This window comes from Telopea speciosissima, chromosome 4 (genome assembly GCF_018873765.1).
Source record: "Telopea speciosissima isolate NSW1024214 ecotype Mountain lineage chromosome 4, Tspe_v1, whole genome shotgun sequence".
NCBI classification, from domain to species: domain Eukaryota; kingdom Viridiplantae; phylum Streptophyta; class Magnoliopsida; order Proteales; family Proteaceae; genus Telopea; species Telopea speciosissima.
The window spans coordinates 31,348,007-31,369,402 of record NC_057919.1 but is presented as its reverse complement, the minus strand read 5'-3'; the positions used below and the strand labels follow the sequence as shown (position 1 = coordinate 31,369,402).

The window sequence follows — 21,396 nt, the reverse complement described above, 5'->3', positions numbered from 1 at the left end:
ATACCAAAGAAAAATGTTGGAAACTTCATGGAAAACCAGCGGACTTTGAAGCCAAACAAGAAGGCCCATCACTCTGAGTCTGTTGCTACAGCCCTTACTACTGACACTGGTCTATCCGAGGAGGATCTACAAGCTTTCCTACGTGTGCTAAAGACTTCCGCTGCTGCTGCCTCTACTACATCAGCTACTACCAATTCCCCTAGTCCTTCAGGTTCACACTTTGCTCGGTCAGGTATCTCATTTGGTGGTCACTGTGCTTCAATAGCTTCCCATCCTTAGATCATTGATTCTGGGGCTACAGATCACATGACCGGGTCTTCTAGCCTTTTCCATCGTTATTCTCCCACTTTTGGGAAAGATAAAGTCAAGGTAGCTGATGGTTCCCTTTTTTCTATTTGTGGAAAAGGAATCATCACTGCACTTCTTCTCTTCCTTTGTCTTCTGTTCTGCACATTCCTAATTTTACTACGAACCTTCTTTCCATTAGTAGTATTACTCGTGATCTTAACTGCAAAGTAACATTTTTTCTTTCTCATTGTGTTTTTCAGGATCTAGCCTCTGGGAAGACAATTGGATTGGGTAAAGTGCACGGTGGTTTGTGCCTGTTTGATGATGGGCGTCTCACTCCACCACCATTCCCTTCTCCATACCAGAACTCTTTGGTCTCTTCTGAAATTTACCATTTAGGTCACCCTTCATTAGGAATTTTAGCAACTTCATTTCCTACTTTGGTCCAAAAATGTGATAAAAATGATTTTTTTTGTGAGGCTTGTGTTCTGGCCAAACAAACACGTTCTACTTATTCCATTTCTAATAAAAGGAGTTCTTCACTTTTCAATTTGGTGCATTCTGATGTTTGGGGCCCAAGTCGTAGGACTTCCCTTTCTAGTAATCGTTGGTTTGTTTCCTTTATTGACTATCACTCTAGACACACATGGGTTTATCTTATACACACAAAAAATCAGGTGTTTTCCTGTTTTCAGCATTTTCATAAAATGGTTCAAACTCAGTTCCAGGCTACTCTCAAAATTTTGAGAAGTGATAATGGAACAGAGTATACAGAAAATCAATTTCAAAAGTATTTTGCTGATCATGGGATCATTCACCAGACTAGTTATATCGATACCCCAGCCCAAAATGGTGTGGCTGAACGGAAGAACCGTCATTTATTAGAAGTGGCCCGAGCATTCGACATGTTTCATCCCAATATTGGGGGGATGTTGTTCTCACTGCAACCTATCTCATTAACCGGTTACCTTCTCGTGTTCTTAACTCTCGGAGTCTGGCAGAGATTTTACATGGGAGTTCCTCCTTTGTGGTTTCTCCCAAGGTATTTGGTTGTGTGTGTTATGCTAGAGATACAAGATCTCTAGGCAAACTTGAACCTCGTGGGTTGCAGTGCATTTTTTTGGGTTATTCTCCAACTCAGAAAGGTTATAAGTGTTACCATCCTCCTTCCAGTCGTACTCTGGTTAGTATGGATGTCGTTTTTCATGCAGATCTTTCATATTATTCTTCACCACCTCTTCAAGGGGATAGCTCTAATAAAGATGTGTTTCATCCATTAAATGTTCCTTCATCTTTCTTTAGATGCTGCCCCATCTCCTTTAGTTGTTGCCCCATCTCCTTCAGTTGTTGCCCCATCTCCTTTAGCTGCTGCCCCATCTCCATTGGCTGCTGCCCCATCTCCATTGACTGATGCCCCTTCATCCGAAGGGAATCCTTTACAAGGGGAGCTTGTAGGAAATAATGGTGGTAATGTTCCTAGTCAAGGGAAGCTGACTTCAGTCCAGAGAACCACCAGTGAATTTCATAAGAGAATTGACTACTCTAACATTCTCACCTATAAAAAGGGATGTTCCAAAAGGGGGCAGCTTCAATCCACTGTAGCACCAATACCCATCCAGTTGCCAACTCAAGATCCAGATCCATCTTCTCCTGATAAGACTTCTTCTTCCGACCTACCTATTGCCCATCGCAAAGGTACTAGGACTTGCACCCAGCATCCTATTTCTCGCTTTGTTTCTTATAATTCTTTTTCTCCATCTTTTCGTGCATTTGCATCCTCTCTTTCTTCTGTTTCCATTCCTAAAAATTGGCAGGAAGATTATAGATGGAAAGTGGAAGGCAGCAATGTTGGAAGAAATGAGAGCACTGAAAAAAAAATAATACTTGGGATCTTGTAGCTCTTCCTCCAGGGAAAAAACCAGTGGCTGTAAATGGGTGTTTGTGGTCAAACAAAAGGCTGATGGGACTGTGGATCGATATAATGCACGTCTTGTTGCAAAAGGCTTCACTCAGACATATGGGATTGATTACCAAGAGACCTTTGCTCCTATTGCAAAGTTGAATACTGTTCGAGTTTTGCTAACTTTTGCAGTCAATCTTGGATGGGATCTACAACAGCTAGATGTGAAGAATGCCTTCCTCAATCGAGAACTTGGTGAGGAGGTGTACACGGATATTCCACCAAAGTTTTCTAGTGACAGTAATCAAGGTAAAGTGTGCAAATTGAAGCGAGCACTCTATTGGCTGAAGCAGTCACCTCGAGCATGGTTTGGCCGGTTTCACAACACCATGATTGCTGTGGGCTATAAATAGAGTAATGCTGATCACACTCTCTTTATAAAGAGGGTTGGTGGAAAACTCACCATTCTTATAGTCTATGTGGATGACATTGTGATTACTGGCAATGATGGTGATGAGATCAGTCGGTTGAAAACCTTTCTTGGGTACGAGTTTGAAATTAAAGATCTAGGAAAGCTACGGTACTTTTTTGGGATTGAAGTTGTCAGATCTTCCAAAGGCATCTTTCTCTCCCAAAGGAAGTATGTCCTAGACTTGTTGGTTGAAACTGGTTTGTTAGGATGTCTCCCTTCAGATACTCCTATGGAGGCTACTGTTCGTCTCAAAGAAAAGGAGGGTGAACCTGTTGATAAAGGTCAGTACCAAAGACTTGTGAGGAAGCCAATTTATCTCTCACACACATATCCGGATATTGCTATTGCTGTGAGTACTGTGAGTCAGTTTATGCATGATCCCTATTCATCTCATATGGAGGTTGTTCTTCAAATTCTTCACTACTTGAAGTCAGCCCTTGGAAAAGGCATTCTTCTGTCTCCTCATGGTCACCTAAGGATAGAGGCTTATACCGATGCTGATTGGGCTGGTTCTCTAGATCGCAAGTCTATCTCTGGGTATTGTTCTTTTGTCAATGGCAATCTTGTCACTTGGCGTAGCAAGAAGCAGAATGTGGTGGCTCGTTCTAGTGCTGAAGCAGAGTTTCGTGCTATGGCACAAGGCATTTGTGAGTTACTTTGGCTGAAAGGCTTGCTACAAGACCTTGGTGTTCTTGTTCACCTTCCTATGATGTTGTACTATGACAATAAGGCTGCAACCAGCATTGCACACAACCCGGTACAGCATTATCGCACAAAGCTTATTGAGGTGGACAGGCATTTCATCAAAAAAAAATTGGAAGAGGGATTAATTTGTGTTCCCTTTGTGAACTCTACTGATCAGATTGCTGATATTCTCACCAAGGGATTATCTGGAAAACTGTTCCATCCTATTTTAGTCCAGTTGGGCATGATTGACATATTTGCTCCAACTTGAGGGGAAGTGTTGAATTATGTACACCAGAATACCGTGGGGGTATTCTGATCAATTTACAGTTGTTTTTTATATTCTCTGTAATCCCTAGTTAAGTCGGCAATGCTAGGTGTATTTTGGTCATTAGGTTGTAATCTTTCTCCATTATAAATACAAGGCTTGTTTGATCATATTGATCACTCAAGCAATTACTCTCTAATTCAGAACTGTTGACAGAAGGCCCAGTTGATGTAAAAAGAAACCTAGTTATTCTTCATATCATCATCAACTAGATCCGTAGATAGAAGTCACAGGTGCAACCCTTGATCAAGGTCTTCTTAGATCTTCAAAACCAGAATCGCACTTGAAGAAGTGTTATGTGAAAAGCTCTGATACCATCTAATGGTTTCAGACCTTAAGAGACCAGGAATATAGAGATTGATGAGAGAAGAAAAATGGAAAAGTCGAGAGATAGGAGAGGAAGGGCGATAGAAGATAATCACCTATAGCCACAACTACTTTAATTATATTGCTGGAATCAGTTTACATAAGAGGAATTAAACTCTTAGACTGCTAAGTCCCAAGTCTAAACATAATTGGAAACTAAAACAAAGAATTACAATAGGAAAAAGGAAAGATTAAAGTACCGGTAACTTCCTAAAACACGAAGACCAGAATTATCCCACGATATGGAGGTCCATGGACACAACAAAGAACAACACTCTAACAAATGCCTTAGTCGCCTAGGCACCTAGACACCACCTAGGTTCACCTTGATGCCATGACAACTATGATCATGCAGTTCCAAGTAGTATCGGAAGAGTTGAGACCAATTTATTGACTGGATGTGAGTTTACGATGGGATTTCTGCTTTTTGGATATTTAATTAGTTTAAGAATTTAGAAGGTTTATTTTAATCTTTTAAGTAGTAGGCTTGAAAAGGATTAGAGAGTCTACAAATACATCTTAATGAAGACTGTAATTAGATTTCTATAAGATTTTATTTGATTGGGAAGTTCCCATTCTGTTTTTTGGGATTTTTTTCTTCTTTTTCTGTAGATAAAAACCCTAGGCTTCTTGACAATGATCAAACCCTTTTCTTTGGGTCCATATGTTGCCCACGTCAAGCTCCATGGCATCCTCCTTTTTCCAATAATCAAGGGGTAGGCCCCATGCACTTGAAGACGCTAAGATTTAAAGTAGGTCTCACAGTTATTATAAAGATATCATTCTTGCAAAGTAACCTTTGTAAAATGTAATAGAAAATTGTACATTAAATTTGAAAGCAGCTCAGCTGGACATGTGTTCACTAATAAAAACTAAGAATATTGTTCTAACCAAGTACTGGCCATGCTCCTAGATCCCAAGTTCTGGGTTCTCTCTCTCTCTGCTTTTCTTTTTCCCCCCTCCTGTTCTGAAGGTCTCAGTTCTCTTTCACCGGGTTGCACTGGTTGCAGTTTAAAATAATAATAGATTTACATGAGATTTGTCACTTGCAAAGTTGATTGAATAGGTCAGCAATGAACTGACACCGAGGAAATCAAGGATGAAAATCATAAGAGTATGATTACAGTAAAGAATAGCTGACATACAACACATAGTTAATTGTGTAAAAGCACTCACACTGCGCAAGAAAACCGATAACGTACACACTTACAAGTGAACAAGCAATCTAAGCTATCACCAATGATTCACCATACAGAGGCACCAAGAATCTGTACTGGAACTAGAGAAGGAAGTTATCAATCAAGTGAAAAACCACGTCCACTCCATCTGAACACAACCAATAGCTCTTCACCTGTGATATAGGCGGAAGAAATATAAGGACAGACTCTTTGACTTTTAGTATGACATGCGTCGTTTATGGTTATGCATATTATGAGACACACACACACACACACACACACTCACACACACACACACACAACTGTAATATAGGCAGAAGAAATATAAGGACAGACTCTTTGACTCTGAGTATGACATGCGTCGTTTATGGTTATGTATATTATGAGACACAGAGAGAGAGAGAGAGAGTGCAAAGAACATGCTTATAAACTATTGATGATAAATGGAAACTAGCTGGAAGGGCTCTGGATTCTGCCCCTCACCTTCCTTTTTCGTTTGTTGGACTGTAATCCATTCATAAGGTTGGTTTTCATTTGCTCAACTGATGTCAACATTGTTGGGATCATGGTTATATAACCACAATAGAAGAGGATTCCTCCATTATGTGGAATCCTTTCTATTGTGGGTTTCTTTCTCTCTCTCCTTCTTGATATCTATCTCTCTATCTCTCCTATCTCGGCTCCTTCTATTTCTGTTCTTTTCTCTTTTCTATTTCCTAGTTGAGTTGTAACTCTAGGATTCTATTTTCTTTTGTACTTTCCTAAGTCTAATTAGGAAAGCTTTTGTACTTGTGCTTTTACATATAAATAAGAGTTGAGAGGGGGAGCCAGCCATTGGTTATCATTCTCCCTAGCTGTCTCCCCACTCGGTTTTCTTCTACTGGTGTTCAGTATCTAATTTAGTTACGTGGTATTAGAGCATTAGAAGTTGAAGATCGATCCTCATCCATTCTCTGTTTTGAAAGTTCTCAAAAAGGTTCTCGGTTTTCTGGTTGCAGCAGCCCTTGCTGCCTGTCTCTCATTATTTACCCCAGTTTATAATGGAATAAGGATAAACTAGGGATCTTATATCTGCACTACTAGTTGATGAATATTTAATTCTGGTTCATTGAAGTATATGAAGCACTATATTATCGAAGGTCTGGATTCTTGAAGCTTTTCAACTCTCAATTACTTCTGCTACAGTTATCTAGTTCCTCTCAAAATCTAAGGACTAATTCCTGCTGTCACAAGTATACTCGTCAGAACTATTGATTCAACTCTGTGCTCCTGATCCTCTGCGAATAAAGATATTCCTGTGACTGGCAGCTACTCTGTTTTCTGGATAGATTTTTCATCATTGAGTTTTATTTTATCTTCTGTTCATGCCTTCTGATTTCTTCAAGCTTTGGGAAATATCTCTTGATGATACCAGGGTCCATAGATTACAAATTCAGATCCATCAGACGTTGAATTTGTCTACTACTGATTTAACCCTCAATTGGGTATTGAGGTGACTATTTCTTTATTGTTTTCTACTGCCGGCTGCTGTCTACCGTTACTACTCAGTACTGGAAGCATTCTATTCAAGCTTTGCGACTGTTAATGCTTTCCCTAATCCCTTTTCTACCTGTTTGCATGATGGCTGAGTCAAAAACTTCTACGGACAATGTCCATATTCAGATCACCAACATCAAATTAACTGGTGTTTCAAACTATATGTTATGGTCTCAAGATATCTTAGTCTATATTCATGCTAAGGGGAAGATAAAATATCTTAGTGATGATCCCGTACCGCTGATCCTAAAGATACTGCTTCTCTCACTGCATATGAAGACTGGATGCGTGAGAATTCCACTCTCAAGATATGGCTGTGGAATAGTATTGATCCTACCATTGGTGCCAATGTCATGTTTCACGAATGCAAAAGGTGGTTGGAATGATCTGAAGGAAAGTTTCTCTCAAGAGACAAATATCTCCCACACATATGAGTCGTATAAAAAGTTATTCAATTGTAAGCAGAGTGACAAATCTTTGAATGAATATTTAGCAGTTACAAGGTACTGATTGAAGAACTCCAGGTGCATCAACCACTGACCTGGAGCAATTGAAGCTACAACATGCTGAATATCACGTTGCCAAATTCCTTGCTGGTCTACACCTTGATTATGAGGCAGTTAAAAGCCAACTTCTGGCCTGTGCGAAATTACCTTCTCTGGATGAAACTTTCTCTCATCTTCAACATACATCTACTGCCTTCAATATGGAACCTTCACCACCTCTCAAGGAAAATTCAGCCTTACTGTTGGTAGAGGCTGTGGTTCATCTGGGCGAGGTCGTGGTCGTGGTACCACTGGACAATTTGTTGATAAAAGTTCTCGTCACTGTACTTATTGTGGGAAGCAAAATCATGCCATAGAGACACGTTGGGCCAAACATGGACATCCTGAATGGGCTAATGAATTGGTCAACGCTACTATGACTGACAATTCTACTAAGCAAGCACCTACTGGAGACATATAATCCTCTTCCACTGTTTTTGTGCCCCATTATGATTACATTCAGATACTCAAACGACTGCAACAACTAGAAGCTGCTACTAATTCCACAACCAATCTCACCCATACAAGTAACACTACTTTATTTACTACTACTACCCCTTGGATCATTGACTCTGGAGCTTCGTCCCATATTACTGGTAAGACTACTTTATTTTCATCGTTCACTAATCTTCATCAACCTTCTCCATTCATTCTTGCTGGCGGCTCCACTACCCAAGTGACAGGCCATGGTACTGTTTCTCCTACTTCTTCCATGACCCAGTCATATGTTCTTCATGTTCCCCGTTTACCATCAAATCTTTTTTCTGTTAGCAAACTAACTAAAGCACTTCACTGTTCTACTACTTTCGATCCTTCCTATTGTGTCTTTCAGGACCTTCAGACAAAGAGGACGATTGGCGGCAAGGTTGAACAGGCAGGCAATTAGATGTGAAGAATGCCTTTCTCCATGGAGAGCTTGATGAGGAAGTGTACATGGACATTCCACCAGGTTTCTCTTGTGATAAGACCAGCGGAAAAGTTTGTAAATTGAAGCGTGCTTTATATGGGCTGAAACAGTCCCCCCATGCTTGGTTTGGACGATTTCATAAGGCAATGGTCTCTGAAGGTTATAAGTAGAGCAATGCTGATCATACCTTGTTTATCAAGAAAAATGGTGAAAAGGTACTCTTCTAACAGTTATGTGGATGATATTGTGATGACTGGGAATGACAATCATGAAATCACCCAGTTGAAGGCTTATCTTGGGCGAGAATTTGAAATAAAAGATCTGGGAAAACTAAAGTACTTTCTAGAGATAGAAGTTGCTCGGTCTTCTAAAGGCATCTTTCTTTCTCAAAGGAAGTACATTCTAGATTTATTGACCGAGACTGGAATGCTAGGGTGTCATCCCTCCGATACACCTATGGATGCAACTACTAGACTTAAAGAAAAGGAGGGAACTCCTGTCAACAAAGGTCGGTATCAAAGATTGGTTCGTAAGCTCATTTATCTGTCTCATACAAGACCTGACATAGCAGTATCTGTGAGTATGGTTAGTCAGTTCATGCATGATCCACATTCCTCTCACATGGATGTTGTTATCCGGATCCTTCGGTATTTAAAATCAGCACCGAGTAAAGGTATTCTTTTGTCTCCGAATGGTCATCTTCGTGTCGAAGCATATACTGATGCAGATTGGGCTGGTTTCTCTGACAGAAAGTCCATTTCTGGCTATTGCTCATTTGTTGGTGGCAATCTTGTTACTTGGCGTAGTAAAAAGCAGAACGTCGTGGCAAGATCTAGTGCTAAAGCAGAGTTTCGTGCTATGGCACAAGGTATTTGTGAGATGTTATGGCTCAAAGGTTTATTGCAAGATATTGGTACTCCTGTTCCTCTTCCCATGAGGTTGTACTGTGACAACAAGGCTGCTATTAGCATTGCTCACAACCCTATTCAGCATGATCGCACCAAGCATGTGGAGGTTGACAGGCATTTTATTAAAGAAAAGTTGGAAGGAGGGCTGGTCTGTGTTCCTTTTGTGTAATCTACTGACCAGCTTGCTGATATGTTCACAAAGGGCTTAGGTGGGAAGGTCTTTCATCCTATTCTGGTCAAGTTGGGCATGGTTGACATTTATGCTCCAACTTGAGGGGGAGTGTTGAGATAGGCTAGTTACACGATTAGAGTAACTAATCCTAGTGGTGCTATGATTGTAGTCCTAGTAGTGCTGTGATTGTCTTTACTTTATTTTTCCTTTTTTTATTATTTTTTACCTTCAGCCGAATCCTATTTTGGAATTCCTAGTTGTATTAGGAATTCCTTGTAGGATTAGGACTGGGGTTTTATTTCTATTTCTACTGTGATTCATTGTAATTCAGTTTAGTATAAATAAAGGGCCTGGGTGATCTATTTTGATCACTCAAGCATTCCGATTTCATAGCTGTTTACAATTAGCAATGTGTAAAACAAACGAGAAAGTAAAGGAGAAGTACAGTTGATGGATCCTTTTCCAGAGATGGAAGAAAGAGAACCATCAGCCACCCTTACTTTATCCTTCCCAGAAGTGAGAGAGTAACGATGAAAAAGGCAAGAGGAACCAGTCATGTGGTCTGTGGCTCCAGAGTCTATGATCCAAGGATGGGAGGCTACTGAAGCACAATGACCACCAAATGAGACACCTAACCGGGCAAAATTTGAACCTGAAGGAGCAGAGCGATTGGAGTAGCAAATGTAGTAGAAGCGGCAGCAACAGAAGACTTTAGCATACGTAGGAATGCCTGTAAATCCTCCTGGGATAGACCAATGTCAATAGCAAGGGCCGTGGAAATAGTCTCAGTGTGATGAACCTTGGTTTTTGGTTTCTTCTTGGCAGCCCGTTTTGCTATAAAGTCAGCGGTTTCCCAAGAAGCTTCCAACATTTCTCTTTGGTGTGCTAGGGCTTGTTACAGTGCTCACATGTAACAATGCCCTTAGAAGAATCACCAGAAGAAGCAATCCCAATAGTAACAGGAGTAGCCGCGGAAGCAGTTTGGAGAGCAGATCTGTCCATAACAGGAGGGTGTAGCATAGCAGCCCTACGGTTTTCTTCAGAGGAGACCAAAGCATATGATTGTTCAACTGTGGGAAAAGGAGAGTGGCCCAATACTTGGAAACGAATCTGGTCATACTCCACATTTAATCCAGCCAAGAAGTCATAAACCCGTATCTTGTCTACATGCTTCTCATAGGCAGCAATATCAACAGCAGTAGTGGGGTGGAAATCAGAAAAGTGATCCAATTGTTGCCAAAGGCTGCGCAAGGTTTCCAAGCATTTTTGGTGTGATGCTATCCTTACTGCTTGCTTCCTTATAAATAGGATGCCTTCATCAGTGCTATTTAATACATCCCCCTTCTCTCTTATTTATCCAAATCGCCCACTTTTCTCGTTACAACATATGACCACGCGTATTTGGTTGCATTTGTTTTGTTCATATTTTATCTCCTCTTATTGATCAGCTTTCTCCCCGGGCTATTAAGTGTATTTTTCTTAGTTATTCTCTCACCCAAAAGGGCTATAACTGTTACGATCCTATTTCACATAAACAATATGTTAGTGCTGATGTCACATTTTTTTTAGACATCCTATTTTCCTTCCTCTGTACCTCCTGCAGGATGGTCTTATCCTCCATTACCAGAACTCATTTCTTTGGACGTTCCTACTAAACTCCTACAGGTGTATCAGCGACGTGAGAAGACTGTACCTCTAGCCAGTACAACCCCTGCTCCACTCTCCTCCATCGAATTCTAGCTCTAAGGTTCCTGCCACTCCTCTCATGCCACCTGATCCTGCTCCACCGATACTTCCAGTGGATTCTGATCTTCCCATCGCTGTTCGTAAAGGTAAATATTCCTATACTCAAAAATCCTTAACTGCATTACCTATTGAACAGTTTATGTTCTCATCTTCCTCATCAGTTACATAATTTTGTTTTTTCTCTCTCTACTAACTCTGTCCCTCATAATTACCGTGAGGCCTTATCTCATCCTGGCTGGAAGGCAGCAATGGACACTGAAATGGAGGCTCTATTATCTCGGGGCACATAGACATTGGTTGATTTACCTCCTGATAAAGATCTTGTTCAATGTCATTGGGGTATACACTATCAAATACAATCCTGATGGTATTGTTGAATGTTTCAAGGCCCGCCTTGTTGCCAAAGGGTGCACTCAGACATATGGTGTTAACTATTTCGAGACTTTTTCTCCTGTCGCCCATTTGAACTCTGTTTGTGTTATCATTTCCCTTGTTGTTAATTTGGATTGGCCCCTCCATCAGATGGACATAAAGAATGCTTTTCTCTATGGTGACCTCCAGGAGGAAGTCTACATGGAGCAACCACCTGAGTATGTTGTTCAGGGGGAGAATTCTACCAAAGTATGCAGACTGGGTTGAAGCAATCACCTAGAGCTTGGTTTGATAAATTCAGCACTATTGTTACCCGTTATGGCTTCTCTCAGTTCTACTCTAATCACTCTGTTTTTGTGCATCACAAAGATTCCAAGATTGTGGTAATGGTTGTCTATGTGGATGATATAATTATGTCTGGGAATGATGCTTCAGGAATTGCAGTAGTAAAATCATATCTACACCAACATTTTCAGATGAAGGATTTAGGTCCTCTTCGGTATTTCCTTGGAATTGAGGTGGTATACAGCAAGAAAGGTATCAGTTTGTCACAAAGAAAATATGTGCAGGATCGTTAATCTAAAACTGGTTTACTTGCCTCCAAACTTGTTGATACGCCTATGGACCCCACCAAAAACTTGGGACTCATGACGGAGAAGAACTTGAGGATAAACATCAATACATGAGATTAGTAGGCAAACTCATTTATTTAACTATTACCAGACTAGATATTTCTTTTGTTGTTGGTGTTATCAATCAATTTATGCAAAATACCAAGAAACCTCATTGGGATGTCGCCTATCGAATCTTAAGATACTTGAAAAGTGCCCCTGAAAAGGGCTTATTTATAAGCCTCGTCAGAGAGTCGATCCCATAGGGTTCTTTGATGTTGATTGGGCCGGATCGACTAGTGAGAGGAGGTATACGACTGGTTATTGTACCTTTGTTGGAGGAAATTGAGTTCCTTGGAGGAGCAAGAAGCAAACTACTGTGGCACGTTCTAGTGACTAGTGCTGAGGCTGACTATAGGGCAATGGCCCATACTTCTGCTGAACTTATGTGGTTGAAGTCTTTAATCACTGAGTTGGGTTTGCCTATTACCTCTCCTATGAAGATGTTCTATGATAATCAGGCAGCTATTTATATTTCCAGTAATCATGTATTCCACGAACGCACTAAGCACATTGAAGTTGATTGTCATTTTGTTCGTGATGCTGTTATGAAGAAGTTGCTGATCAAACCGTTCGTTTCATCCGGTGATCAGCTTGGTGAAATGTTTACCAAATCCATATTCGGTCCAGCGTTTTGGAAGAGTTGTTCCAAGCTGGGCATGGGTGATTTGTATTCTCCAGCTTGAGGGGGAGGGTTGAGATCGTGGTTATGTAACCACGATAGAAGAGGATTCCTCATTTATGTGGAATCCTTTCTGTCGTGGGTTTCCTTCACTCTCTCTCGTTCTTGATGTCTATATCTTTATCTCTCTTATCTCGGCTCTTTCTATTTCTGTTCTTTTCTCTTTTTTATTTCCTGGTTGAGTTGTAACTCTAGGATTCTATTTCTTTTGTACTTTCCTAGTTTAAATAGGAAAGCTTTCGTACTTGTGCTGTTACATATAAATAAGAGTTGAGAGGGGGAGCCAGCCATCGGTTATTATTCTCTTTGGCTGTCTCCCCACTCGGTTTTCTTCTACTGTTGTTCAGTTTCTAATTTAATTAAAACATAAGTTGTTAACTTTCTACAATAACATGCTTACACAAAAATAGAGGGGAGAAAGAATTCTATGAACAAGCTAGAACTGAAAGGACACAAGAACCACGACCAGCTATTTCCATATGCATATTTGAAAATACGGGTGCCATGGAGAAAAGTTCAAATATCAACAAGTCACCAGTATCTTCAAATATGTCTCTTCATCTTCTGCCCCAAGATTTTGCATTGATAGCGTGTTCTCTGTATCTTTTTAAGTATCATACTAATGTAGGGTTAATCTCAAAACCTCAGATTGTGTTACAAGTATCCTAATGCAAAACAAGAACAAATTAAGAAAGATCTATAACAATAATACCATTCTACTGCAGCAATCAGGACTCATGCAGGGGGCAAAGTAGTGGTGTATGGAAATGTATCACAATGAAATTAAAATATAACAGATCATAAAATTGGGAATTCAATAAATATAAAGTAATTACTATTCAGTCATTCAGCAGAAGCAGTTACCTGAATGGTACTGTGTGCAATATATCTTTGTCTACTTTTCTGGAAGCTAACATCCACTCGTTCCCAAGCAACTTGAGTGAGACCTCTTATCATCTCCTCTAAATATGGTCAAAAGAATAGGTTTATATAAGAATTACCATAACACTGGAGAATTCTAGCAATCTTAGAATATTTTCAGTATTAAAAAAACAACTGCCACATTAACTTCTTTTTTTTTTAAAAAAACACCAAATTGACATGGATGAATGTAAAAGCACATCCAGAGTCCAGACATATATTACTCACAACTATTTCAGTATCACCTCTTATCCATCTCCTCAATATAGTAAAAGAAACATATGAGGGAGAGAATCCAAGTTTTCTTAGCATGTGTAGAGAGACTTGCTAGATTTTTTTTGGATGAATATGGCATATGGTTGATCTGGTAATTGTTTATAAAACTGTATATAGTGTGTACGTAGAGAGAGTCAGGAACCTATAAACGCTTACCAACATGAAGTTCAGGGTATTGGCCATTTTAACCACAAAATGAACCAAATTCACTAGATCTGACATTGTCTGCCTAACTTTTTTTTTTTTTTTTGGGAGAAGGCAACTGAAATTGTATTAAATAAACTCAAATAAGCAACCTGTATGCTCAGGATGTACACTTTCCACAGGCAAAAAACTGGCCCTTTGCAGAATGAAACCCCATTTCCCTTGACAAACCCAAAGCTCTTGCATCCCGACTTTGCACATTTACAAAATCCTCCCAGTTTTCGTCATACAAGTATTATCCTCCATAAATTCAGGAAGTAGAGTAGTATGCAACCTCTAAGCCTATAGCCCTCTCTGCAATTCTAGCCAATGATTCTTCTTTATCTAGAAAATCCAAGCATCCCTCTTTCCAACTGTCCATCAAACAGCAAAGGGGATCATTCTCAAAAAAGCAGCCATTCTTCCCTCCATAGGTCCCCCCCTTCCCATTCCACAAGTATTGCCAATGGAGGGTTTGAGAACAGCCGATAGGCCTGCATCACTGAAAGACACTCTCCCCTACCTCCCAAGCACACTAGTAGATGATGAAACTTATTCCTCATCCTCCACCCCCATTCTAATCAGATCATTCATCATCAAAAAAATTTCCAAGACAGCTGTCCCCATGAGAGAAAAAAAATTTCCTTGGGGGCACGATAGTTATCATGGTGCCCAAGCCCATGCTTTATTGAACAATTCAGTGGCCAGGGGCTTGTATGTAATACAAAGAACTCAATCGCATAGTAATAAAAAAGAAAAGGAGGTTATCAGTATGGTATAAATCTATTTTTCACTTGTTTTCAAAAACAAAGATTGAAATAATTTATTTGAAAATAAGAGACATGAGGATTAATTTGTAAAGAAAATGTTGTAAGACAATAAAGAGCCCATGAGTAAGCCCTTTAGGACAGATGAAGTCGTATGAAGCCACCGGTGAAGAAAATCAAGTTTGAGCTACAAAGGAGAGATGAAGTCATATATGTTGAACAACACCTGAGCAGTGCAGCAGCAACAGTGGCTGCAATCGTCCTTCTCTGCGGCTGTTGTTGCTGCCACAGCTTCTTCCTCCTCCTATGGCAGTGCAGCCGCAGCTGTGGTTGCAATCTTCTTCTCCAGCGGCTGCTGTTGCTGGTACTGCCTCTTCTTCCTTCTCCTTCTCCTCCTCTCTTCTACTTCAGCAGCAGCAATGAAGAAGCTGTCGCTGCTTCAGTCTTCTCTGGTATGAGCATAATCTTCATATTTCTTTTCTTTTTTTTTCCCCTGTTTTAAACCCTTCTTCCTTGAGGGTTTCCATTTTCTGGCTTTTTTTTTTGTTGGGGGGGGGGGGGGGTGGGGGTGTTAGGGCGCCTTGAGAGTAGAGGGATTGAATAATTTGCCCTTCACAGACCGCCTTGGCACTTAGGCAATGCGTTGACAACTGCTGGGAGGCACCCTATGATTCTTGATTATTCCATGTAGAAATGCATTGCCACCCGTCTAAAGAAAGCTATCACCAAGAACCTCCACCGCCTACTAGCACCATATACCAGACATTTCCCCTCCTTCAATTGGGCTCTCTCCAACACCTGCATCAGCTCCACTACCCTTCCCACTTCTCAATCATTTAGCTTTCTCCTGAAGTAAGGAGTCCACAACCTCTCCCCTCCATCCATTCCAAGTAATCCTCCACCATTGCCTCGTGGTTCCATGCAATGCTGTACAGGTCCCGTAAAATCTCCTTGGGTAGTCTGTCCCCATACCCATACCAAAATTTCACCCTCTTCCAATCACCCACCACAAACTTCACTCCCTCCTTAATTTTTAAGATATATCCAGATCCCCTTCCATACACCCTTCCCATATGGCCCATTCCATTCTCAAGGCCCTTAGGTGCACCTAGGCAACCCAAAGCCGCTTAGCTGTCCTAACCGTGTATTATATATAATTTTTCTATATAAAATTTTATATTATGCAATTTATGCTAGTATCAACATAGAATCCATATCAATGCAACATGATATAATTATGTTGGGCAACTAGATTGATGCAGGACAATTTCGATGGATTGACCCGAACCTGTTTGTGAACCCAGACCAAGATGAACTGGACCAGATTTGGGTCTTTTAGATTTAGTAGTATTTTAGGAATTTATTTTATTTAGCAAGATAATATCTTTTATTTTATTTTATCTTATTTTAGGAGATTGGGTGGATCACGTATTATCTCTTTTGGGTAATTTTAGATTTGATATATTTCCTAGGATATTTAGTTTTCCATTTTTAGTTGGGTATCTATTTTCATGTAAGGAAGTTTTCTTCTTTATAAGCATGTAATACAGGAGAGATTTGAATTAATGAATGCAAGAATGAATTGAGAGTTTGAAGCCTGCGTGGCTGGTTGCTTCTCCCCCCCCCCCTCTTCTTGGACGCTCCCTTCTTCTGCTGCGTCTCCTTCTTCCCCTTTCTTCTGTGTGATTTCTCCCCTCCCCCTCTGGTTTCTTCTTCTACCTCCTTCAACCCTCTTCTTGATTTCTGTCCCCCATCATAGATCATGGGTTGTCATTGTTGGCAACTTGTGTGGTGATGTATGGTGACGTTCTGGAGATGTTTGGATGATGCACAGGTGTTGTGGCAGCTTTGACACTGACAGACAGTGAGTTCGCAGTGAAGACAGGTCAATTTTGGTGCGGACAGTGTATGGCACTGTTACGGAGGTTTCATGGCATATATGGCAGGTGTTTACAGTATTGCAAATTGTTTGGCAGAAGGTGGAAGCAGCATGTGAAGGCCCCATACAGTAAAAGTGGTGCATTCATAGGTTCATGCAGTGGCAGCATGTTCGGAGCTATTTTCAGAAGGCTTAATGGCAAAACTGGGTAGAGTGATCTACATGAGAAATGTAGTTCGTCGAGTTATCTTTCCAATGCCACTGGAACGCATCGTTTCGATACCAGATGAGAAAGTTATCACAATGTTCATATTGTCGCACAGAAACAGAACAAATTGGGAGAATCTATGGATTGTTGAGGTACTCTGTGGAAGTATTTCCTGAGATTGCATTTGTGGAGTTAAGCTCCTCCCTGTCACTAGCATGGTGGTGCGAACCACACTCAAAATTCACTTTAATGAAGAAGTTATGCCTAAGATTCCATTTCAGGCTCTATGAAAGGCGGGGAGTACCGATTATGGTGCATTGTCATACACCGGATCACAATCCGGGCGGCCAAGATTTGGCCACATAAAACCAATTCCATATGAGTTATGGTTTGGGAGAAAGGCTACAGTGAAATATTTCAAGTTGTTTGGCTCTCGTTGCTTCATTAAGAGGAAGGAGGTGTGGAGGACAACCTTGGGAAATTCAATGACAGAGCAGATAAAGGGATTTTCCTTGGTTACTAATCGAAAAGCAAGGCTTATTGGAGCTACAAAAAATGATTTGGCAAGGTGGTTGAAAATTCTGATGTCAAGATAAATGAACCGACAACAGCTTCCAAGCCAATACGGTCAGGTGTTCTGCTAGGTACTTAACCGATACGCCAAAAGCTCCAGAGCTGATGGAACACGTTTAATCAAACCCTTTAACCTATCCAATATTAGGCTGGCCCAATCTAGCATCCATACACTACAGTGGGCCCCATTAGGCACATAACAGACCACCACGCTTCCATAGCAGTCATCCTTGGTGGCTCTCACTCTAGGCAGCTCTCACTCTGGCGGTAGGTAACCCTTTCCAAGGGGCTCCACTCTGCTCCAAGATTTTTGCTTAGCGGCAGGTAGCCCTTTCTTGATGGCTTTCACTCTACTCCAAATAGCCCCTTTCCGTGACTCAAACCCATGACGTGGTGACTGGCTTTGTTACCAAATGTTAGGTACTTAACCGATATGTCAAAAGTTTCAGAGCTGATGGAATTCGTTTAATCAAGCCCTTTAACCTATCTCATACTAAGCTGGTCCAATCAAGCGCCACCAATATCTCGAGAACCCGGTACAGCATTCCAGGACGAAACACAGATATCTGCTATCACTTTGAGAAGGTCAACGCCAATGAAGTAGGATTGGATTTTGTTCCTACATCTGAGCAGGTGGCAGATATTTTCATGAAGCACTTCCCAAATACAACTTTCGAACACTCAAAGCCCGTTTGGTAACGCTTCTGTTTCACGTTTCTGGTGTTGATGCACCGGTCTGTTTTTCCGTTTTATAAAAACAAACCGGGTAAAAAAAACAACCAAAACACCATTTCGAGAAACAACAAAAACCTTGTTTCTCCAATTTTAAAACGTCTTCGTTGAAACAAAAGAGGGAAAAATAGAGAAGTTGTGCCCGATAATTTCCAAGCACCATCGATCGTAAAGACCCAACAAAGTTCCATCAAAGCTCCATTGAACATCTTCCAACCTCTCCAAGCCCGATCGAAGCTCCACTGTACATCGTTGGCGAACTCAGGTAAAAGCCATCGCCTTCTTCTGCTTCTTCATCTACTTCTTCTTCCTCTGCTTCTTCCTCTTCTTTTCTTTTTTTTCTTGCGATCTTACTGTCCTTGTGCGTAGTAAACTGCGTGATCTTCTTCTTCTAATCTTGTATTTTGCTGTTGTAGAAACCCTAAATCCAATTACCAGATATTTTTCTAATCTCACAAACCCTTGAGTACAGCCGAAGGTTAGAACTGGGACCTATTCTTCTTCTTCCTCTGCTTATTCCTCTTCTTTTCCTTATTATTATTGGGTTTTACCTTCCTTATGCGTATTCTGTTGCGATTTCATAGTTGTTTTATCTTCTTCTTTTAATTTTTTTGCTTGCGATTTAGCATTGTACTATGATTTTTGCAGAAACCCTTCAAATCCAAGGCTTTGAACTCAACGAACGAAGGTCTACTCACAAGACCTGACCTCCCACATATCAATCCAATCTCCAAAAGGTAAAGCCCCTCTCTGCTTCTTCCTCACCCCTTTTGTTTGATTTTTTTGTCTTCCGATCTGGTTCTCTGTTTTTTTTTTTTTTTTTTTGTGCAATGTGAATCGAAGCTGTGTAATGTTAATGGAAGTCTTCAGATCTGGTTCTCTGGTAGTTTTAGGCTTATATCGAGTCTTGTTTTCCTAATCTCCAAACCTTTCTCCTAACTACAGCTGATGAGGAAAATCTAAGGCCATGTTATTGTTTTTTTGTTAGTCATGGTCATGTTATTGTATGTTGTGCAGCTCTGTTCTCTGTTTATTCATACTTTCTTGTGGCAGCAAGAACCTGCAAATGCCCAGGTATCACTACTAATTGGGTCCCCACACTGAGAACCCAACATGATCAGTTTAATAGAATGGCAGATAAGGTTTCTCCATCTTTGTTATAAATTTTGAGTTTAATCATCTCAAGATTCTACCTGAGTAATCAACTTAATTTATTAACTCTTTTTGTATCATTCCAATTTTATCCAAAGGAAACTCTTCAAACAAGTTGTGAATAAGCTTAAAATCATGGGATTCTGCAGATATGATGAGAACGTGCATTGGGTTTTAATTTTTTTGTCAAACTTTTTTTATCAGATAGAGTCATGGATGGTGGCAGGAAATCTTGTGGCACCGTGTGGATTCTAGTGATAGTTTTTTTGTATTTATTATTGTTTCTGTGGAGAGCTGTGTACATGGCTCTCTCTAAATTAAAGAGTGAATTTCACCTCAGCTGCTATTTCTGACCTTGGCATCCATTCAATACACACTATATACCTTAATTCATTATGGATTTGGTCATTGGCACATGATAGAGCTAAGACTGGACTATCAACTACCACTTTATTCGACTTACCATGTTTATAGAAAAGTGTGGATTTGATATCTTTTATATTCCCCTTGGGTAATTAAGATAGTTTTGGTTTTCAGATTTCAACTCAATACATCATTATTAAACTCTGTTTTCAGAATCCAATCTTCACACTTTTTTTTCTTAGAACCCTTCTTCAAGTATGAATTCTGAATTTCTCAGGTGTGTGAGTAAAAGTGTGTGAGGGTGTGTATGGGCAGCATGGGGTGGGGGTGAGTTCTCAAGTGTAGGGGCAGGAAGGTGTGGGGGTGTGTGAGTCAATTAGTGTAAGTGTGTGAGGGTGTGAGGGTGTGTATGGGCAGCATGGGGTGAAGGAAAAACTGTTCGGGTGTGTGGGCAGCAAGGGGTGGGGGTGAGTGCTCAAGTGTAGGGGCAGCTAGGTACTATTGAAACAGAAGAGCTGCTGCTTCTTCAATCTGGTTATTGTTATTCTTCTGTTCTGTTATATTTATATATTCTGTGCTTCCTTGGCAATTGGAATCTTTAATCTCGTGAAGAGGAGACAGTTCCTCTATGGTTTCCCTCTGCATCTCCCATGCCAAGCCTACTACCTTGGAGCTTTACAGAAACGGTAATGGCTATAGAATATTGGAATGTGGAGTGACTGCCACATACGTTGCTGTCTTCAACCCAGCCAAGCCCAGCTCAGAAACTTGTCTCTATTTCCCCCCACCCCACCCCAAAAGAAGAAATTTTGTTGGGCTAAGGCCTTAGGATGGGTGGTGGTTGCTATGATGGGGAGAGGCTTCTCTTCATAGCCTGTAGAGCCTCTTTGTACAAGTTTATTTTCTGCCATACATGGCAGCTCAGTTGGCAATGAAACTTGTAGAAAACCATCCATATCAGCCTTTACTAAGGCGAGAAGTATCAGCTGAGACAAACATTGCCCCATGATAATAAAGATTTGAAAGAAAAAGAATCATAATTTTGAAACCAAATTGTTAAAATGCAAAAGAAAAAAGTCAAATAAGGTGGGTCATATGGTTGAGATGGACCATAAAAAATGACAATGAGTACAGCATATAGGACTGATAGAAAAAACCTACCAAACCAAAGGATGGAACTATTGGATCAGCCATATACATTGCAGATAAATATGGCTTGTTGAGAGTATTTTTTCCTTCAGTTATTTAATTTTGGTTGCCATGAACCACATAACAAATATGAATTGATCAGAATTGAGGAAAAGAATTGATCTTTTTCTTGGTGAGCTGTAAGGGTGGAAAACATGCAGGTTTTTGTGTTTTGGGAAGATGTGACAGGCCTGAACCAGCTCATTTATTAATTAGAGAGGGGTAAGCATGCACAAGGTAAGCTCATTTGTAGTAGGACCAGCTCATTGAACCAGCTCATTTGTTCTTGCTTATATTGTTCTTGAAATTGACACCACATTGTAGTGACCTATCTGTAAATGATTTCTTTTTCATTAGCACCCCATTGATATTATGTTTGTAGTTCAATGAGGTTTGGAT

At 40.4% G+C, this 21,396-nt stretch overlaps 1 protein-coding gene and 1 long non-coding RNA gene across 2 annotated transcripts in view; one reads left to right on the top strand and one right to left on the bottom strand.

Moving 5' to 3' along the window:
* Positions 1–748: 748 nt before the first annotated feature.
* Positions 749–21,391, top strand: LOC122660130. The gene is made up of 3 exons (XR_006332628.1): positions 749–762; positions 16,772–16,777; positions 21,273–21,391. It is a non-coding gene; the product is annotated as an uncharacterized LOC122660130 (long non-coding RNA).
* Positions 5,024–21,396, bottom strand: part of LOC122660129 — a 70,314-nt gene continuing 53,941 nt past the window's right edge. The window contains exons 10-11 of the mRNA XM_043855308.1: positions 13,620–13,717; positions 5,024–5,389 (exon numbers count right to left, since the gene is read on the bottom strand). Of these exons, the coding sequence (XP_043711243.1) occupies positions 5,318–5,389; positions 13,620–13,717 (170 nt within the window). The 3' untranslated portion in view covers positions 5,024–5,317. The remainder of the gene's footprint in view (positions 5,390–13,619; positions 13,718–21,396) is intronic.